This window comes from Humulus lupulus, chromosome 2, assembly GCF_963169125.1.
Source record: "Humulus lupulus chromosome 2, drHumLupu1.1, whole genome shotgun sequence".
Taxonomy (NCBI): Eukaryota; Viridiplantae; Streptophyta; class Magnoliopsida; order Rosales; family Cannabaceae; genus Humulus; species Humulus lupulus.
In genome coordinates, this window is record NC_084794.1 from 53,926,523 (window position 1) to 53,942,964 (window position 16,442).

Consider the following 16,442-nt stretch of genomic DNA (forward strand, 5'->3'; position numbering starts at 1 on the left):
AATCCTTAGGCCACGCTATTGGCGTCCCAATGGCCTGAGCAACTATGTACATGTCCAAATCAGGATATGCAAAAGGGAGAGGACAGGTTGGCTTAAGAACACTCGTAATCATAACTTGGAAGTTGTTGCCTGCCTCTCTTTCAATGAGTGTACCTGATGCAACAATGTTTGAAACCGAACCAATTGCTAATTGGCATGCTCGGCCCTGCATAAGAAACATATTATATACAAATAATCATGTTGAAGCAGTAAAGAAATTTATTTGGTTTCAGAATATTCAAGAAAGTTTAATTACCTCTTGCAAAAGCGGTTGTAGTGCAACAATGTGGTGTTCTGCTTGAGGCACTACTGGGTCCGGAGTATAGTAGGACGCCTGCGCTGGTGGCACTGGTGGGTCGGGCACATAGTATGATGATGGCGCTGGTGGGACTCCAACGTTAGATCCTGACCCGCTCTGTTGGGCCAATAATTTTCTCAAGAGCTCATCTTATTGTTGAAGGCGCTCTTCTAGGCGTTGTGCTTGTTGACGATGCTCTTCTTCTTGTTTTCGAAATCTTTCTTCAAATTCCTTTCTAATGTCGTCATTCGAAGAAGAGGCTTTTGATTTATTTTTCGTTGAGGTAGGTGTTGGAGTATTCCAATATACTGAGCGGGACACGCCGTGTCCTCCAGCCCTAACACGTCCTCGAGGCTCAGGAGTGCCCAACGCCCTCGTCAGCACATCATCAGGGCCATCAGGTGCCCATTTACCCTCAGCTTGGAGTTGCCGGTAATGATCCTGTGAAATAATATTCACAGAAAGTTATATATATAAGCTAATAATTTGACATATCAACATTATTAAATATGAGCACTTACAATATTTTTTTGAATCTCAGAGGCCTCTCCAATTAGCTCTCCTTTTGCATTCCGACGACCCATGCTCCATAAGTCTGCCCTATCAAGTTCAGTCAGACTTTTCCCACTTTGTTCCATTAACATCTCTTCAATACGCACATAGCCTCCTCTAGAGAGGTTGTGATTGTATTTATTCAGTGCTCGATAATTTTGCATCTCCTCTCTCTTTCTTTGCCACTCGGGAGTTAATCTTGAGTTCACAAACGTTAACCATTCATCCGGAGTTATGACATTCTCAAATCCAAATGGCAAAGCTGGCGGGAACTCATTTGGGTATTTTTTCAAAGCGTCGTAAACGTGTACCCTAGTAAGATTAGTCTTCCAATTTCGGAAGTACTTTCTCGCATCCTTCAACATCTATTGCTTTTGTTTGGGGTCCAAATCATAAGTTTTCTGCAAGTTTGAAAGTAATAAGAAGCATATTATCAAAATAATATATATTTTAAAAACATTAAATGAAATATAATTAATAAAAATATACCTTCATTGTGTCCCATATTTTATTTTTATCCACCACACTAACATCTTTCCAACTGTTAATGTTGATGGACACAGTTGCTCGAACAACTGATCCAAGCTGTGATGAAACATTACTTCTAGATCCACCCACTAGTTGACCATACTCATTGTATTCAACAGGAGTAAGATGTCCTTCACTCCTTTTTTTGGTGTTTCTAGACATCCATGTACGTCCTCTCACAGATTTATTTTCTTGCTCCACTGACTGAGAATTAGGGCGTTGCTCTCCCTCATCAGAACTACCACCAAAAGGATCAGCTTCCATCTGTGAAACATAAATATCATTATTATAACAATTTTGGACACTCATAATCAAAAGATGAAACACATTGTGTAACAACTAAGAATTTCACATATCATAAACATATGAAACCTATTAAATGGTACCTCAAGACCCATTATCATCAACCCACAATCCTTCACCATTTTCACGGAAACAAATACAATCATCATCAACTTCATCATTATCTTCTATTGCGGTGAATGTGACAAGTTCTTCTCCGAGAGGTATATCATATAAATCACCATCTTTAATGTTCCATTCTCTTTTTTGCGTTGGAAGAACAATTGACCATTGGTTGTCTGAAGAATTATTCACATAAAATACTTGTTTCGCTTGTGAAGCTAATATAAATCGATCAGATTTGTGCCCAATTCGATTTAGATTAACTAATGTGAAACCAAAATCTTCATATATTATGCCGCTGTCACTTTTCACCCAATCACAAAAGAAAACAGGTACTCGAGTTGTGATATAATCTAACTCCCAAATTTCATTAACTACTCCATAAAAAGTCATATCACATTCAACTAGATTTTTATCTTTTGCACTAGAGACTTGCACAGTTTTAGCAACAAGGCTAACACCACTGTTTTGTGTGTTTCTGTTGTTATCGCGCTCCCTAGTGTTAAATAGAGTACCGTTAATCATGTATGATGAAAACTTGATGACATTAGCTGAAGGTCCTCGAGAAATCCACTTAACAATGTCTGAAACCTTATTTGATGTGTTTTGTAATTCTGACACAACCTATCAAATCAACATACCAAAAACAACAAAAAATGTCACCTTGTAATTAAGTACTAATTAATGACAACTTTCAATAATCAACACAATTTACCTTTTGTTCTATCCAACTACTAAAAGTTCGATAATGTTCGTCTTGTAACCATTTTGAGTTCCTTGACTTGGATGGAAATTTGGTCTTTATCCAATTAAAATGTTCCCTTCAATTATAAATATGTTGTTAAACAATTGAATATACGAAATTACACAACTTAAACTTAATGTATTATATGAATATAACTCACTCGATATAAGGTTGAATTTCATTTATATTCTGCAACACAAGCGATGCGCTTCATCTAGAAGATCTCGACTTACTGTGCATACAACGCTACCACGACGACTCTGAATCTCAACATTTTCAACATCATTTAACCCAATTTTCTGTACACCAGTCATGTATTCAGAACAAAATTCAACTGCCTCTTCTGCAATATAACATTCGACGATGCATCCTTCCGGCCGACTTTTATTCCTAACATACCCCTTAAGAATCTTCATATATCGCTCAAATGGATACATCCATCTTAAATAAACTGGACCACAATATCTTAGTTCTCTAACCAAGTGAACTGTCAAATGGATCATTATATCAAAAAATGCCAGCGGGAAATATTTCTCCAACTCACACAATACCTCAACAATTTCATCTCTTAACTTAGGTAACTTTAGCAGATCAATCACCTTACAACACAGTGACTTGAAAAACAAGCATAACCTTGTGATTACATCTCGAACTCTCCTAGGCAACACAGATCGAATGGCCACTGGTAGCAAATGTTGCATTAGAATATGACAATCGTGAGATTTCATGCCAGTCAGAATACAACTTTTCATGTCTACCAATGACCTTATATTTGAGGAATATCCGTGTGGAACTTTTATATTAAACAAACATCTGCAAATTTCCATTCTTTCCTCTTTAGTAAGAGTGTAAGCTGCAGGAGGTAAATATGTTCGTCTCTTATCTGGTTTTGGAGTCAATTCATCCCTTATACCCATTGCAACCAAGTCTTGTCTAGCCTTAATTCCATCCTTAGTTTTCCCAGGAATATTCAACAAAGTGCCAATCAAACTATCACATATATTTTTCTCTATGTGCATAACATCTAAATTATGACGTATAAGTAAGAAAGGCCAATATTCAAGTTCAAAGAAAACAGATTTCTTTTTATAACACCCTTTTGGCTCTTCCACAACCTTGGCCTTGCGACTACGTTTCATCTTTGTAGGTGTACGAACTTTGGGCTTCCCTAACTTGAACACAATTTTAGACATCTTCTCAAGTACTTGGATCCCATTCAATGGCTCAGGAGCCTATTCAAACTCTTGTTTACCATTGAATGCCTTCTTCCAAGTCCGAAGTTTATGCATATTAGGCAAGAACTTCCTATGTCCCATATAACATATTTTCCGAGAGTGTTTCAAGTATTCAGAACATGTTTTTTCTTGACAAACGGGGCAAGCTTTATATCCTTTCACACTAAACCCAGATAAATTTCCATAAGTAGGAAAGTCATTAATTGTCCACAATAAGACCGCTCTAAGATTAAATTCTTCCTGCCTATATGCATCATAAACCTTAACCCCTTCATCCCACAAAGTTTTCAAGTCATCTATAAGAGGAGCTAGATAGACGTCAATATCATTACCAGGTTGTTTAGGTCCTGATATCAACAAGGTCAAAATCGTAAACTTTCTCTTCATACACAACCATGGGGGTAGATTGTAAATAACAAGCATAACAGGCCAACAACTATACTTACTGCTAAGGGATGCGTGTGGATTAAACCCATCAGTCGAAAGACCTAGACGAATATTACGAGATTCATTTCCAAAAGAAGGCCACTTCAAATCAACTCTCTTCCAAGCAAGGGTGTCAGCTGGATATCTTAATTTACCATCCTTTATTCTTTCATTAGCATGCCACGACAAACTTTTAGCATGTTCGGCATTTCTAAACAATCGGATGAAACGAGGAATTGGCAGAAGGTACCACAAAACTTTGCCAGGTACTCCTTCCTTGACATCGTCACCATTTCTTTTCTTTTGCCATCGTGACTCACCACAAGTAGGACACAATTTTGCGTCTGCAAAACTATTTCGATACAATATGCAATCATTAGGACATGCATGAATTTTTTCGTACTGCATGCCTAATGAGCATAATGTCTTCTTTGCCTCATAAAATGAAATTGGAATTTCATTAACTTCAGGCAATAACTCCTTCAAGAAACCAAATAACTCAGTAATGCTTTTATCACTCCAGCCATGTTTAGCTTTTAGATTGTACAACCTAAGAAGCGCAGATAATTTTGTAAATTTTGTACAACCAGGGTAAATTGGTTTCTCGGCATCATTAAGGAGTGTCTCAAACTTATTTGGGTCTACTCCTGATCCATAATGTGCGTCATCAATCATTTCATCTAATGGATCCCAGTTCTCCTCCACTATATTCCTCCTCACTCCTTTTGGTCTACTTGGCAGAGTTGGAGCAATCGGAGCTATCTCCCCATGGTAATACCAAATTGTGTAACTCTTGTCGATCCCATTGAAATATAAGTGTTCTTTAATCTTTTTAAGATCCATCTTTTTAACATTTCCACACTTATGACATGGACAATAAGTAAAATTTGGGTCTTTCACATTTTCCGAACAAAACCTTAAGAACAAATCGACCCCGTTCCTATATTCCGCAGATAACCTATTCGCTAACATCCACTGTTTATCCATATATTCTCCTATGTCTATGGAAAAGAAAAGAAACAACACTAAATAAGCACGTGATAAAGTTGTATGTCTATATAAAACTAATTTTTTATTATCCTAGATAAAATCGGGCAGTATTTCCCCTATAATAGTGACCTAACCATCTTCATGTGAATATCAAAACAAACAATTCAAACAACATACAATAAGTTTCTTCCTTATAGAATGTCTATATAAAACTAATTGTTTATTATCCTAGATAAAATCGGGCAGCATTTCCCCTATAATAGTGACCTAACCATCTGCATGTGAATAGCAAAACAAACAATTCAAACAACACACAATAAGTTTATTCCTTATAGCTCCGCAGCACACAGTAAAATTTATCAGAACCTACTTCACTAATACACACAAGTTCTCAACCTTCCGTTATCACCGCAGCACACAATTTTAATCTCAGAACCTACTTCACTATGGATGAATATTTAAGATATTCAAACTCCTCTAACATTTGTTTAATAATATTAAAAGTAGAAGTAAGAGAATATATATATACCTCTTGCAATCTTTAATCCAAAAGCTAGCAAAGTTACTTCACTTAGTAATCAAATTCGCTATTAAATCCACAAACCAATAAAATTAAATTAATAAATAATAAATAAAACATCACTAAATATCTAGCAATATATAACGTATTATTGTAATTTTAGAAACTTAATTACCTCAAATGTGTGATTGATATTGGAATTTTGATGCAAAATACTCTCTAAAATCTCACCACAAAAATCACAACCTATGAAATTAAATTAATTAATATGTTAAACATTACTAAACAAATATCACTAAATATCTAATAATAGTAAATGATATTGGTAAACAAATAAAAAAAATCCCAATGTGCCGCTAATTATAACCTCAACAAAAAATCAATATAAAATTTCATAACCTAAAAACTTAATAATAAAAAAAAACATAAAAATTTTCATATATTTCTATTTTATAAATTATTTAATAAATTTATTTTAACATAACTATATATATAACAAAATAGTTACAATTTAAAAAAAAATTCAAATATACAAAAATATATCTAAATTTCGAAATAAAAAATGATAAAAATTTAAAAAAATTATGAACATATATACTCTAATGAAATATATACAATGTGATAGGTTAAATTAAAAAAAAACTAAAAAAATCATAAATCCCTAAAAACTTCCATTGAAAAACCACAAAAACATACAATGTATATAAAAAAATGCATAAAAATGTAAAACTAACACAAAATCATGTATACTACTCATCCTAATGCAAAACCTATGATTTATTTGCAAAATAATTAACTAAAAATCAATAAAATAAAATAAAAACATACCTTAGAACCCTAAAAAAACGCAGCCCCCAATTCCTCCTCTGGTTTGCATGCTCTCGGGTTGGTGATGATATGTGAGGAAGACAAGCTTTTGGTCATATATGAAGGGAGCACATCCAACGTCTCCCACTGGGAGACGTGCCACGTGTCCCACGTCTCCCAGTGGGAGACGTTGGATGTACTCATAAACACTACCCAACCTATTTCCAACGTCTTCCACTATTTTTAATGTCTTCCAATTGTAGCCATTAATATGCACTTTCAATGTCTTACACCGTTAGACATTTAAAATCCCTTCTAATTTTTAATGTCTTACACCAATGGTGTAAGACATTGTAGGGAGTCATTGAAAGTAGAATTTGTTGTAGTGATCCCTGGATAACCCTACCCTTATAAAATTTAAAATTAAAAAAATTGAAAAAAAATCATTATGTTATACTTATAAAATTAAATGAAATATAACATGATTAAACATTAAAAATAGTAAATACCAATAAATTATTATTTATACTTATAAAACTAATAAAAATATAATATAATGTGGCAGTGATTATATAAATTAATATGACATATTATTTTTATTTATATAATGCGTAAAGATCCTAAATACTAATATGATGCATTATATTTATATTTAGAATATGTACACATAATATATATTAATTGATTTTTGTTAATTTAGATATTAAGTATTCAATTTCTAGTTTATAAATTATAGTTAAAAATGTATATTACTATTTATAATATATACTGTATTACATGTATTTATATTTATATGATATATATATTTACATATCTTTTAATTTATTTTATAAAATTTTATTTTTTATATCTTAAAAAATATAATTAAAATTTAAATATATTCATATAAATTTATATAAATACGTATGAGTAACTGTAAATAAATATATGTATATAATCATATAAGGTCCGGTGTATAGGACAATATGGTTGGGTATACATATACCCATACCCTACCCTATATTTGCATCAGGTACATGTTTTTGCACCCTTGCCTTACCCTATAAACTCTAATTTATCGGTTAATACCCTACTCATCAGGGTAGGGTACCCTTGAATAAACATGTTTCCAGGTAAAATTTCCATCCCTATTTGAATCAAAACCTCAATTTTCTTCACTTTGATTGCTCAAAAAGTTTCCAATTTTTTTCTTCCAAATGATTGTTTATCTAAAAATTAAAATGGCTCCAACGTCTAGAGCAAGGACGAATCTAGATAGACCCAAACACTACAAAAAAATCTTAGTTTTAGTCACAATAAATTTTGTGACTAAAAAAAATCATTTTACCTATGTTATCTTTAAAAAATTCCTTGCTAAAAGCATTAGTCACAAAAATCATAATTTGTTGTCATTAAATGTATTTTTAGTCACAACAAACTTTATCACTTAAAATAATAGGTTGTGACCAAAATTATATTAGTGACAACTTATGATTAAGTATGACTTTTTAGTCACAAGTAATTTTTGTTGTTACTAAACGTGACATTTAGTCACACAAAATATATGTTATGATTAAAAAGTTGTCAATAAAGATTACATTTTATTTGTAGTGAAAGGGTGGGCTTACCCCCTTAATTAGTTTATTTCATTGAAAAAGTTTAGTAATTTCTCAATATAAATTTATAATTTTGTTCAAAAATTACGTAATTGCCCCCCTTAATTTATTTTTTATGTTTTGCCCCCTTGATTCAACTTTATGCCTCCGTCAAATACAAATTAAAAAATTTCTTAATATTTTTGTAGATATCCTATAATTTAAATATAAAAAGTTGAATTAAATCCTGATTATACAATATATATATTTATATATATATATATAAATATATAATTTGAGCGAATAAATACAGTTATATCAGAAATGCGTACTGAAACAATACTAGTTAGCAGTACGTACGTACTGCTTTGGAATTGTTTATTCTAAATTGGCTTTATTATAATACCAAAATACATTATATGTATATTCATCTCAGTTGCCGCTTATGCATAGCTAATTAACATATATACTAATTAGCAATTTATAATACGAGATGTAATCCTGGACAATGAAGTAGCTAGTTTTAGCATAAAAGAGGCATATATATATATATATATATGTATATGTACATATATGTTTATATAGGAAATGGAATCTCTCATTCTTGGATTCTCAAACTAGATCTCTTGGTAACATGGTATATTCTGAAGTGATCAGCATGCTTCTAAGTTCTAATCACATATATCTTCATCACATATGACATATAATATTACTACAAATAATAATAGCATGCATGTGACTATGTTCTTAAAAGCCAAACAGATTTTCAGTTTCAAGTTCCACACAAGAAGGCAGCCTCAGCCTCAGTGGTAACATAAATATATTTCAACTTTCAAAACTCCGTATCTTTCCCTTTATCCAAAGTGGTCGGTACGTACCTACATTTAAAGCTATAATATTACATATATATACACACATGCACACAACTTAGTGATCGATCAGAAATAACAACTTCCACGTAACACAAAAACACGATCATTTGGTAGATATATCTACACTTAGTATTTTCACAATTAATATTCATGACATGCTGCTATTTGAAGATATTATATATGTTTGTTTATACTATATTGTGTGGTTGAAATATATACTCATGAAACTCAAGTAGTGTAAAGGCTTTTTCCAATAAGTTGTATAATATAACGTAGAAGGTGGGTACGTAGTGATGTCGGTTAGATTATATAAATATTATTGTTTTGTTTCGTATTATAATTAAAGCCAATTAATAAGTGAAAGGTTGAACCGACTAATATTGGTAAAACAGAAACTCACTGTTCTCAAGGTGAAGCCACTAGCTCGGAGTTGGTTCTCACGCCCTCGTGTTCTAAAACTAACCCATTTCTTAATTTAATTATATATATATATATATATGTATAAAGGTGAAATTGTTGAGAAATTCCATGTCTAAATACACTTGTCGATGTTCTGCAGGCTCTTAATTTCATACTCATGCTAACCCAACTCCCACCTTTGATTGGGAACTATGCCTCTCTCTCTCTCTCTCTCTCTCTTTCATTCACCACAGCAGCTCCCCTAGTTAGTTTATTAACCATTTTCACTTTAGTGTATGTAACAATAAAATGTTAGGCCACTACGTACTTACAGACACCAAATATATATAGTAAATAATACATCAAATCAACACACAATACTGCCAAAGAAATAATAATAATATGATTCTAATTGCAATTAAAATGTGTAGTGTAGGGTGATATAAATGTTGTTACTTTTGGAGAAAAGTGCCAAATAAAACAAAGAAAAGAGTTCATCATAAACTCAATCTGTAGTGTAGGGTATCCAAAGGTGAAGACAATTAATGCTTTCTCAAACCAGCTTCCATATTCTTGACTCCCTCTCATATACATGTAATATATTACCAACTTGGAATAATATACTGTATAGATGATAAGGACCGAATCTCTGACTCGGACTGTTAAGGATTTGACCACATATATATGTATATATATTTATAGAGTAGCTAGTTATATATATAGCCACAATCACAAAGATTTGATATATTAATCACAAACCAGCTAATATGTGAATATTCAAAACTTGGTCAAGCTCAAAAAGCATGAAATCCATGACTATACATATCAGACCCTCATACCCAGCGTATCTGCTAAATGGCAAAACGCCAAGGAAGAACTATTACTTTACACTAACACAATTAATGTGTTCTTTCTTTAATTAGTCTTAATGTCTTATACGATTAATATATATTATATATAGGGAACATAGTATTATTTTCTCCAAAAGGGCACGCCTAGCTAGCATGATCATAATATTAAAAAAAAAAAACAGCCTTACACTTCGGTTAGCAGAGAAGGCTTTTTGTGGTCCTAACTTTTTAATTTTCAATTTTGTTTCCACTAATGATAAAATATCAGTGAAGAAAGCCTCAACATACAGTTCACTCATCAATACTGAATGCCATATAATGACTACTTCTCATCTCCAAAAAAAGAAAAAATATACTATTTTTTATTTGCATGCATGGCAGCAGTCATTAGCAGAACACCTCTGCTTTCTATAAAAAATAATAATACAAAGTGTACACAATTAATCTCACCTGGTTAGTCTAATCATATTCAGTTCAGCTTATGAAAAAAACCTACACATTTCAAACTTTTTGAAAATGTAGTACTGTCCACAGGTTGTTTTTTTTTTAATATATTTATTTACTTAGTTTTCTCTTTCACAGTAATTAATTTACTAATTAAACTTTGAGTACTCCTAAGCTCTGTTTAATGCCAGAAAGAAAAGTAATATATAATTATTATATTTGGTGTAATGTCTGAACCCTAGGTTTGACTTGGGTTTGAAAAGACTCTCTATAAAACCCCTCTTATGCTCTCTCACATATTTCCCCTCTTTTGTTGTTGAACAACAAGAATACCCTACTTTTTAAGATAAAGTTAATCAAATTAGAGAGATTATCTTTACAGTTACACCACTATGCTGCACTTAAGGTTCACAATGGTCAGCTTCTTACTAAGCCTTCTCTTTCTCATGCATATTGGCCTAATGGGCTCCTCTGCATATGCTCATCATGATCAAGGTAAATATATACATATATTTCTTACTTTATTGAATAATGTCAATATTAATTGGAGATCAATGATTTATAAATATATCTTACTGTTGCAGATAAGGATACTTCTACTGAACTTGCTTCACTGACTGGAGGAAGGAAAATGATGATGATGATGAAACCCAAAGAGTTGATGATGAGAGAAGAGAATATTGTGAAAGAAAGGATACACAATATTGGAGCTGCTGGGATCCCAAAGATTTCAGGTGCAACTCATTTTGATGGATCAAATTATGAGCAAGGGATAAAGAGGGGTTTTAGTGTAAAATGTAAACTACTTGAAGATCAAAAAAGTAGTACTAGAAGTAGTAGTAGAGATACTAAGAAAGTAGCTGGTTTTGTGGCTTTCAATGCTGATTATTATGGGCCTAAACGTCACCCTCCTAAACATAATTGAGTGAAAAAGCTAGTACAAGAGATCAAAGTCCTAGTTCATCAAAGATGGATCTTTTTGCTTGTTACTTTGTGTGCTTTTTGTAATACTACTACTACTAGCTACTAGTACTATTTTCTAATTATAGGAGCTTTAGTTGATCACATGTGTACAAACCTTACACATATATATAAATATGTAGTTGTATGTATGCAAAAGTTTTAGATGTTGGAATCGGATTGTTCTTTCATTTTAGTTGTATCCCTACAATTATTATTCATTATATAAATTATTTGAAGCCAAAATTTTCAGTTATGTTTGTTGTCCACAACAAAATGGTTATGGTTCAGTTTTCAGATATATTTGCCCATTTATTGCAGGAAAGGATCATATAAAAGCTTCAAATGATCATTCTCTTCTAGGAATTTCCCAAGAAGCTTTGAACACTCAGGTATATCCCTCTCTCTCATCTTTCTCTTTCCATATATGTATATATAGACATACATACATATACATACACTGTATACAGTCATTGTATTGAAAATCCTACTTTTGAATATTAATTTTCCCAGTTGGGACTTGTTTATACAAGTAATTTTTGGCTCTGGAAATGCCTATATATTGTACTTTGCTTTATAAATAATATAAAAACTTTTAACTCAAAAATATTTATGTATAACTTATTGCATCAAATATATATATATATATATATATCACAGGAACCAGTACACATTGAAGACGAAAATAGTGAAGATGATGATAATCATGAGCAGATGAACAGTACTACAGATGAAACAAGAAGGCTTCTTGAGGCAGCCAAAGAGATAGTGAGTCTTATGCATAAAGATTACAAGGGAATGGGTCGCCGCAAACCACCCATTAACAATCACGAGCCATCCCATTGAGTAGATTATATTAGACTCACAGTTTTGCCAATCCAAAATATAGGAAAGGGAATTAATATCAACAAGTCCCCTTAACCTATATATTACCATATATAGGATATGTATAATGGGTTTTGTTTCTTTTCCTTTTTTTTTTCATAACTTATAGCTAGCTAGCACTGTTTGTTCTTAATGTCTCTTTATATGACTACACAACTTAGAAAATTATTATAATTAAACACATGTATAAGGGCTGTACATTAAGTCTCTAAGCCTTTTCTGTTTTTCTTCTTTTTTTTTTTTGCTATAATATGATGTTTTTATTTTTATTTTTAACCTTTGAATTCTTTGGGAGAACTCAATAGAGATACATAAATAAAAATGAGCTTCATTATATTGAATTAATAATTAAGTACTACATTATGAGACAAATATAATCATAAAGTAATTAATTATTCATTATATTATTATAATTGTACAAGGTATTTAATGAAGGGAGAACAAACCGATGAGTCATGAAAACAACGACTTGCTATGGTTGAACAAACAGACTCAGTGAGATGAAAAGCGTCCCAAAAGTAGTGACTACTTCTGTCTTCACATGGTTTTTTGAAAGGAATGCACCCAGATGTCCCATTTTTCCAAGTCTCACAACATGGATTGCTTGTATCTTTTAACCCTATACACACACACACACACACACACACACACACACACATGAATGATTAGATAATAATTATAAAGTTATTAATATAATTAGTAGTTAATAAAATTATGAAGAGTTTATTATATCTTATTTACCATATTTAAAAGGATTTTGTATTGCATCGTAGCCTAGCGAATGAACATGCCCAAGAATGAAGTTTGAGGGTTGGAGAGTTGATGTTAGATTTTGGAGCATTATGCCAAGCCTTTGGTTGAAGTCTTTGATCATTTCATTTATCTTTTCCACACATTGTGATGATTCGTTGCTCTGATCTTTTTTCCTTGTGATTGATGGAAGGCACCCAATGGGCCCAAGCTCAAACATGAGTACCTTTCTTGCTCCTAACTCATACAATATCTGCATACAAATTCATTATAATGAAAAAAATATATATAAAGAGATCAAAATAATTAAAAAGGAAAAGTTAATATAGTATTGTATTGGAAAGTTCTAATGTGTGAAGTTTTGCACTCAATATTTTTTTCAAAAGTCAAATTATAAAAGAATAACATTATCTTACAGACAAATTTGTGATTTAAAACAAAAAAAATGTAACTAAAAAATTATCATCATATATACATGTGTGGTCATGAAAATATTAGTAACAAAAATTATAATTTGTTAAGATTATTTATCAATATTAGGTACCTGAAGTTGGTCAGCCAGTTTATCCACTAAGCCTTGAGCAAATGTTTGTGGATCTTCCTTTGTCTCTTCATGAGGTGTAGTTTCAAGATAATTGTTGATGTAATCATTGTTGCCAATAGAGATTATAAATATAGATTTTGAGAGGTACTCTGATAATTTATCCTCCTCTTTATTAAACAATCGTTTCAACTCTTTCTCTTTTGTGGAATTAAACAAATCGATCTGTTTTCTAAAATTCAAGCATTTTCCCTGCACGCACATAATCATCAATGATTATTAATTAGCTCATCATAACCTACGTAATAACTAAGTTAATTAGATTTAATGTTACTTAATTTCATAAAACAATATACAGATAGTATTTATATATATAGCACTTTGGATTATGAATTGTGTTTCCCATATATAATAACAAATTTTAGAACATAGATTAATTTTTTGATTATTTATTGGAGTAACAATTAGATTGATTAGAGAGAGAGAGAGAGAGGGTTATATATATCAAAACCGTACACGATTCATTATAATATAAACTATTTCCCTAATAATATATATAAAAATATAAATCACTTACGGAAGTGAGATATCATGTATCATATAGTTATTAAATAAGTAACGCAATATATTTCTTGATACTCTCACAACACACATTTTTATTTATTTTTTAATATTTTTTGTATATTATGAAAGTGAAATCAATATATGTCATGTTAATTAGTTTAAATTTCTAGATAATCTTATTACGAGAAGTATAAATATCTTTTAAGTACAAAAGTGACTATATATGTTTTCCTTGCACACAGAATGTAAATATAGATTATATTTTCTTACATATTTGTGACCAGTTTCTGGGAGAATCCCACAAGACCCAGATGCATAGTTCAATCCAGTAAGCGTGGCCGATTCTGGTCGTTTACTCTTGTAATAAGGTAGAGGATATGGTAACCCCAGATGTTCAGCTTTAATTTAAACCACAAATAACATAATACGAACTAATTATCAATCATTAAATATAAACTCATATATATAAACATAAGAAGAATTAAGAATTATAAATAAATAAACACATGTATATATGTGATGTACCTATGAAATCAGCAACAGTTCTGGCGTTGGTGAATCTGCCAGTAACACCTTGTTTAAAATCGATACCATAAGGCAGATAGTTAGCTTTGGCAAAAGTTGGCAACACATTGTTATTCCCACTGTCGAACAATGAATCCCCAAATACATACAGTGCCGGGGCCACCACTACTGCTGCTGCTACTGGACTACCTTTAAACAACTTTCCCGGGAAAGTAAGATGGAAACTCAACGGGAAAATCGTCATCACCATTATAATCGCTGCTGGTACTAATTTTACTTTAACTACTATCATTTTCATATAAATATTACTTATTGATATAGCTAGCTAGCATATATACTAGATATATACATATATATATATAGAGAGAGAGAGAGAGAGAGAGTGAGAGATCGAACAACACATGAAAACAGATCAATCAATCTTCATCATCTATTGATTTGATGATAATATATGATAAAAAAGATTGTCGTAATCCCGTGTAATAGGGGTGGGAATGAAATTATTTTTGTAACTTGAGGCCATATATATATAGGGCACTAACATAAAATGGATAACGTGCACTGCTCTATAATGTTACATAACTATCCAATAATAATAATAAAAAAAATAAACGTGCATTTTAATGTCCATAGTTTTGACTTTTTATTTCATTAAAAAATTTGGTGTTCACAATGAACATGCTATATATATTCAACAAATCTCTCCTGGATCTGCCCTTATTATAAAATATAAGTTAATGTACTTGACAATTTTAAAATTAAAATTTTGAATGATGTCATGGCTCCTTTTATTTTTCGTTCTTATAACATCTTTCTATTTTCCAACAATATATATACAATAACGAATAACGAAAAATGTTATTTTGACCCCTATATTTTTCTCAAATTTACGTGATCGGCTCGGCATTTTATTAAATGAATAATGTCAGTAAAACTACTGAATTAGTTACAAATCTTGCACTTAAATACCTGTGTAAAATTTTTGACTATAAAACTACTTAAGAAGTGAATTTTCTTGCCTTTAACTCTCATCCGTTAAAATTAATCTTGTGGAACACATGACAGCCTCCCATTCATCCAAAATATTCTTAATTTTTATATATTTTAAAATTAATTAAAAATGATAAAAATTCAGGGAAAAAAATAAAATATATATTTTAATTCCTAAAAGTTTTTATTTTAAATATTTTAAAAATAATTAAAAATTAAAAAAGTAAATAAATTCCAAAAAATTAACACACATATTTTAAAACCTAAAAAACATTAATTTAATGAAAAATATAAACAAAATCATAAAAATTTCATTTTCATTTTCATTTTGATTAAAATGTAAATACAATCTAATATCATGCTAATTAAAAATGAATTTTTTATGATTTTTATTTAGATTTTTCATTAAATTAATGTTATTATTTTTTTATTTTTTAAAATACTTGTTTTAATTTTGTATGAATTTAAAATATGTTTTTTTTTAATTAATTTTTTTCCTGAATTTTTAATCAATTTAAAAATTAAAAATATTTTGGACGAAT

General features: G+C 31.0%; 1 protein-coding gene across 1 annotated transcript; it reads right to left on the minus strand.

The window, feature by feature from the left end:
* Positions 1 to 12,937: 12,937 nt before the first annotated feature.
* LOC133814268 (GDSL esterase/lipase 7-like) lies at positions 12,938 to 15,160 on the minus strand. The gene is made up of 5 exons (XM_062247254.1): positions 14,911 to 15,160; positions 14,656 to 14,783; positions 13,825 to 14,073; positions 13,272 to 13,533; positions 12,938 to 13,149 (listed from the first exon to the last, which is right to left on the minus strand). The coding sequence occupies exons 1-5, from the start codon at positions 15,158 to 15,160 to the stop codon at positions 12,938 to 12,940; spliced, it is 1,101 nt and encodes a 366-aa protein (XP_062103238.1).
* Between the last annotated feature and the right edge of the window lie 1,282 nt (positions 15,161 to 16,442).

Coding starts and splice junctions, on each gene's coding strand:
- LOC133814268 (XM_062247254.1), bottom strand. CDS start 15,160: ATGGTGATGACGATTTTCCCGTTGAGTTTCCATCTTACTTTCCCGGGA. Junction 14,784..14,910: donor AACTGTTGCTGATTTCATAG/GTACATCACATA, acceptor TTTAAATTAAAG/CTGAACATCTGGGGTTACCA. Junction 14,074..14,655: donor CAGAAACTGGTCACAAATAT/GTAAGAAAATAT, acceptor ATGTGCGTGCAG/GGAAAATGCTTGAATTTTAG.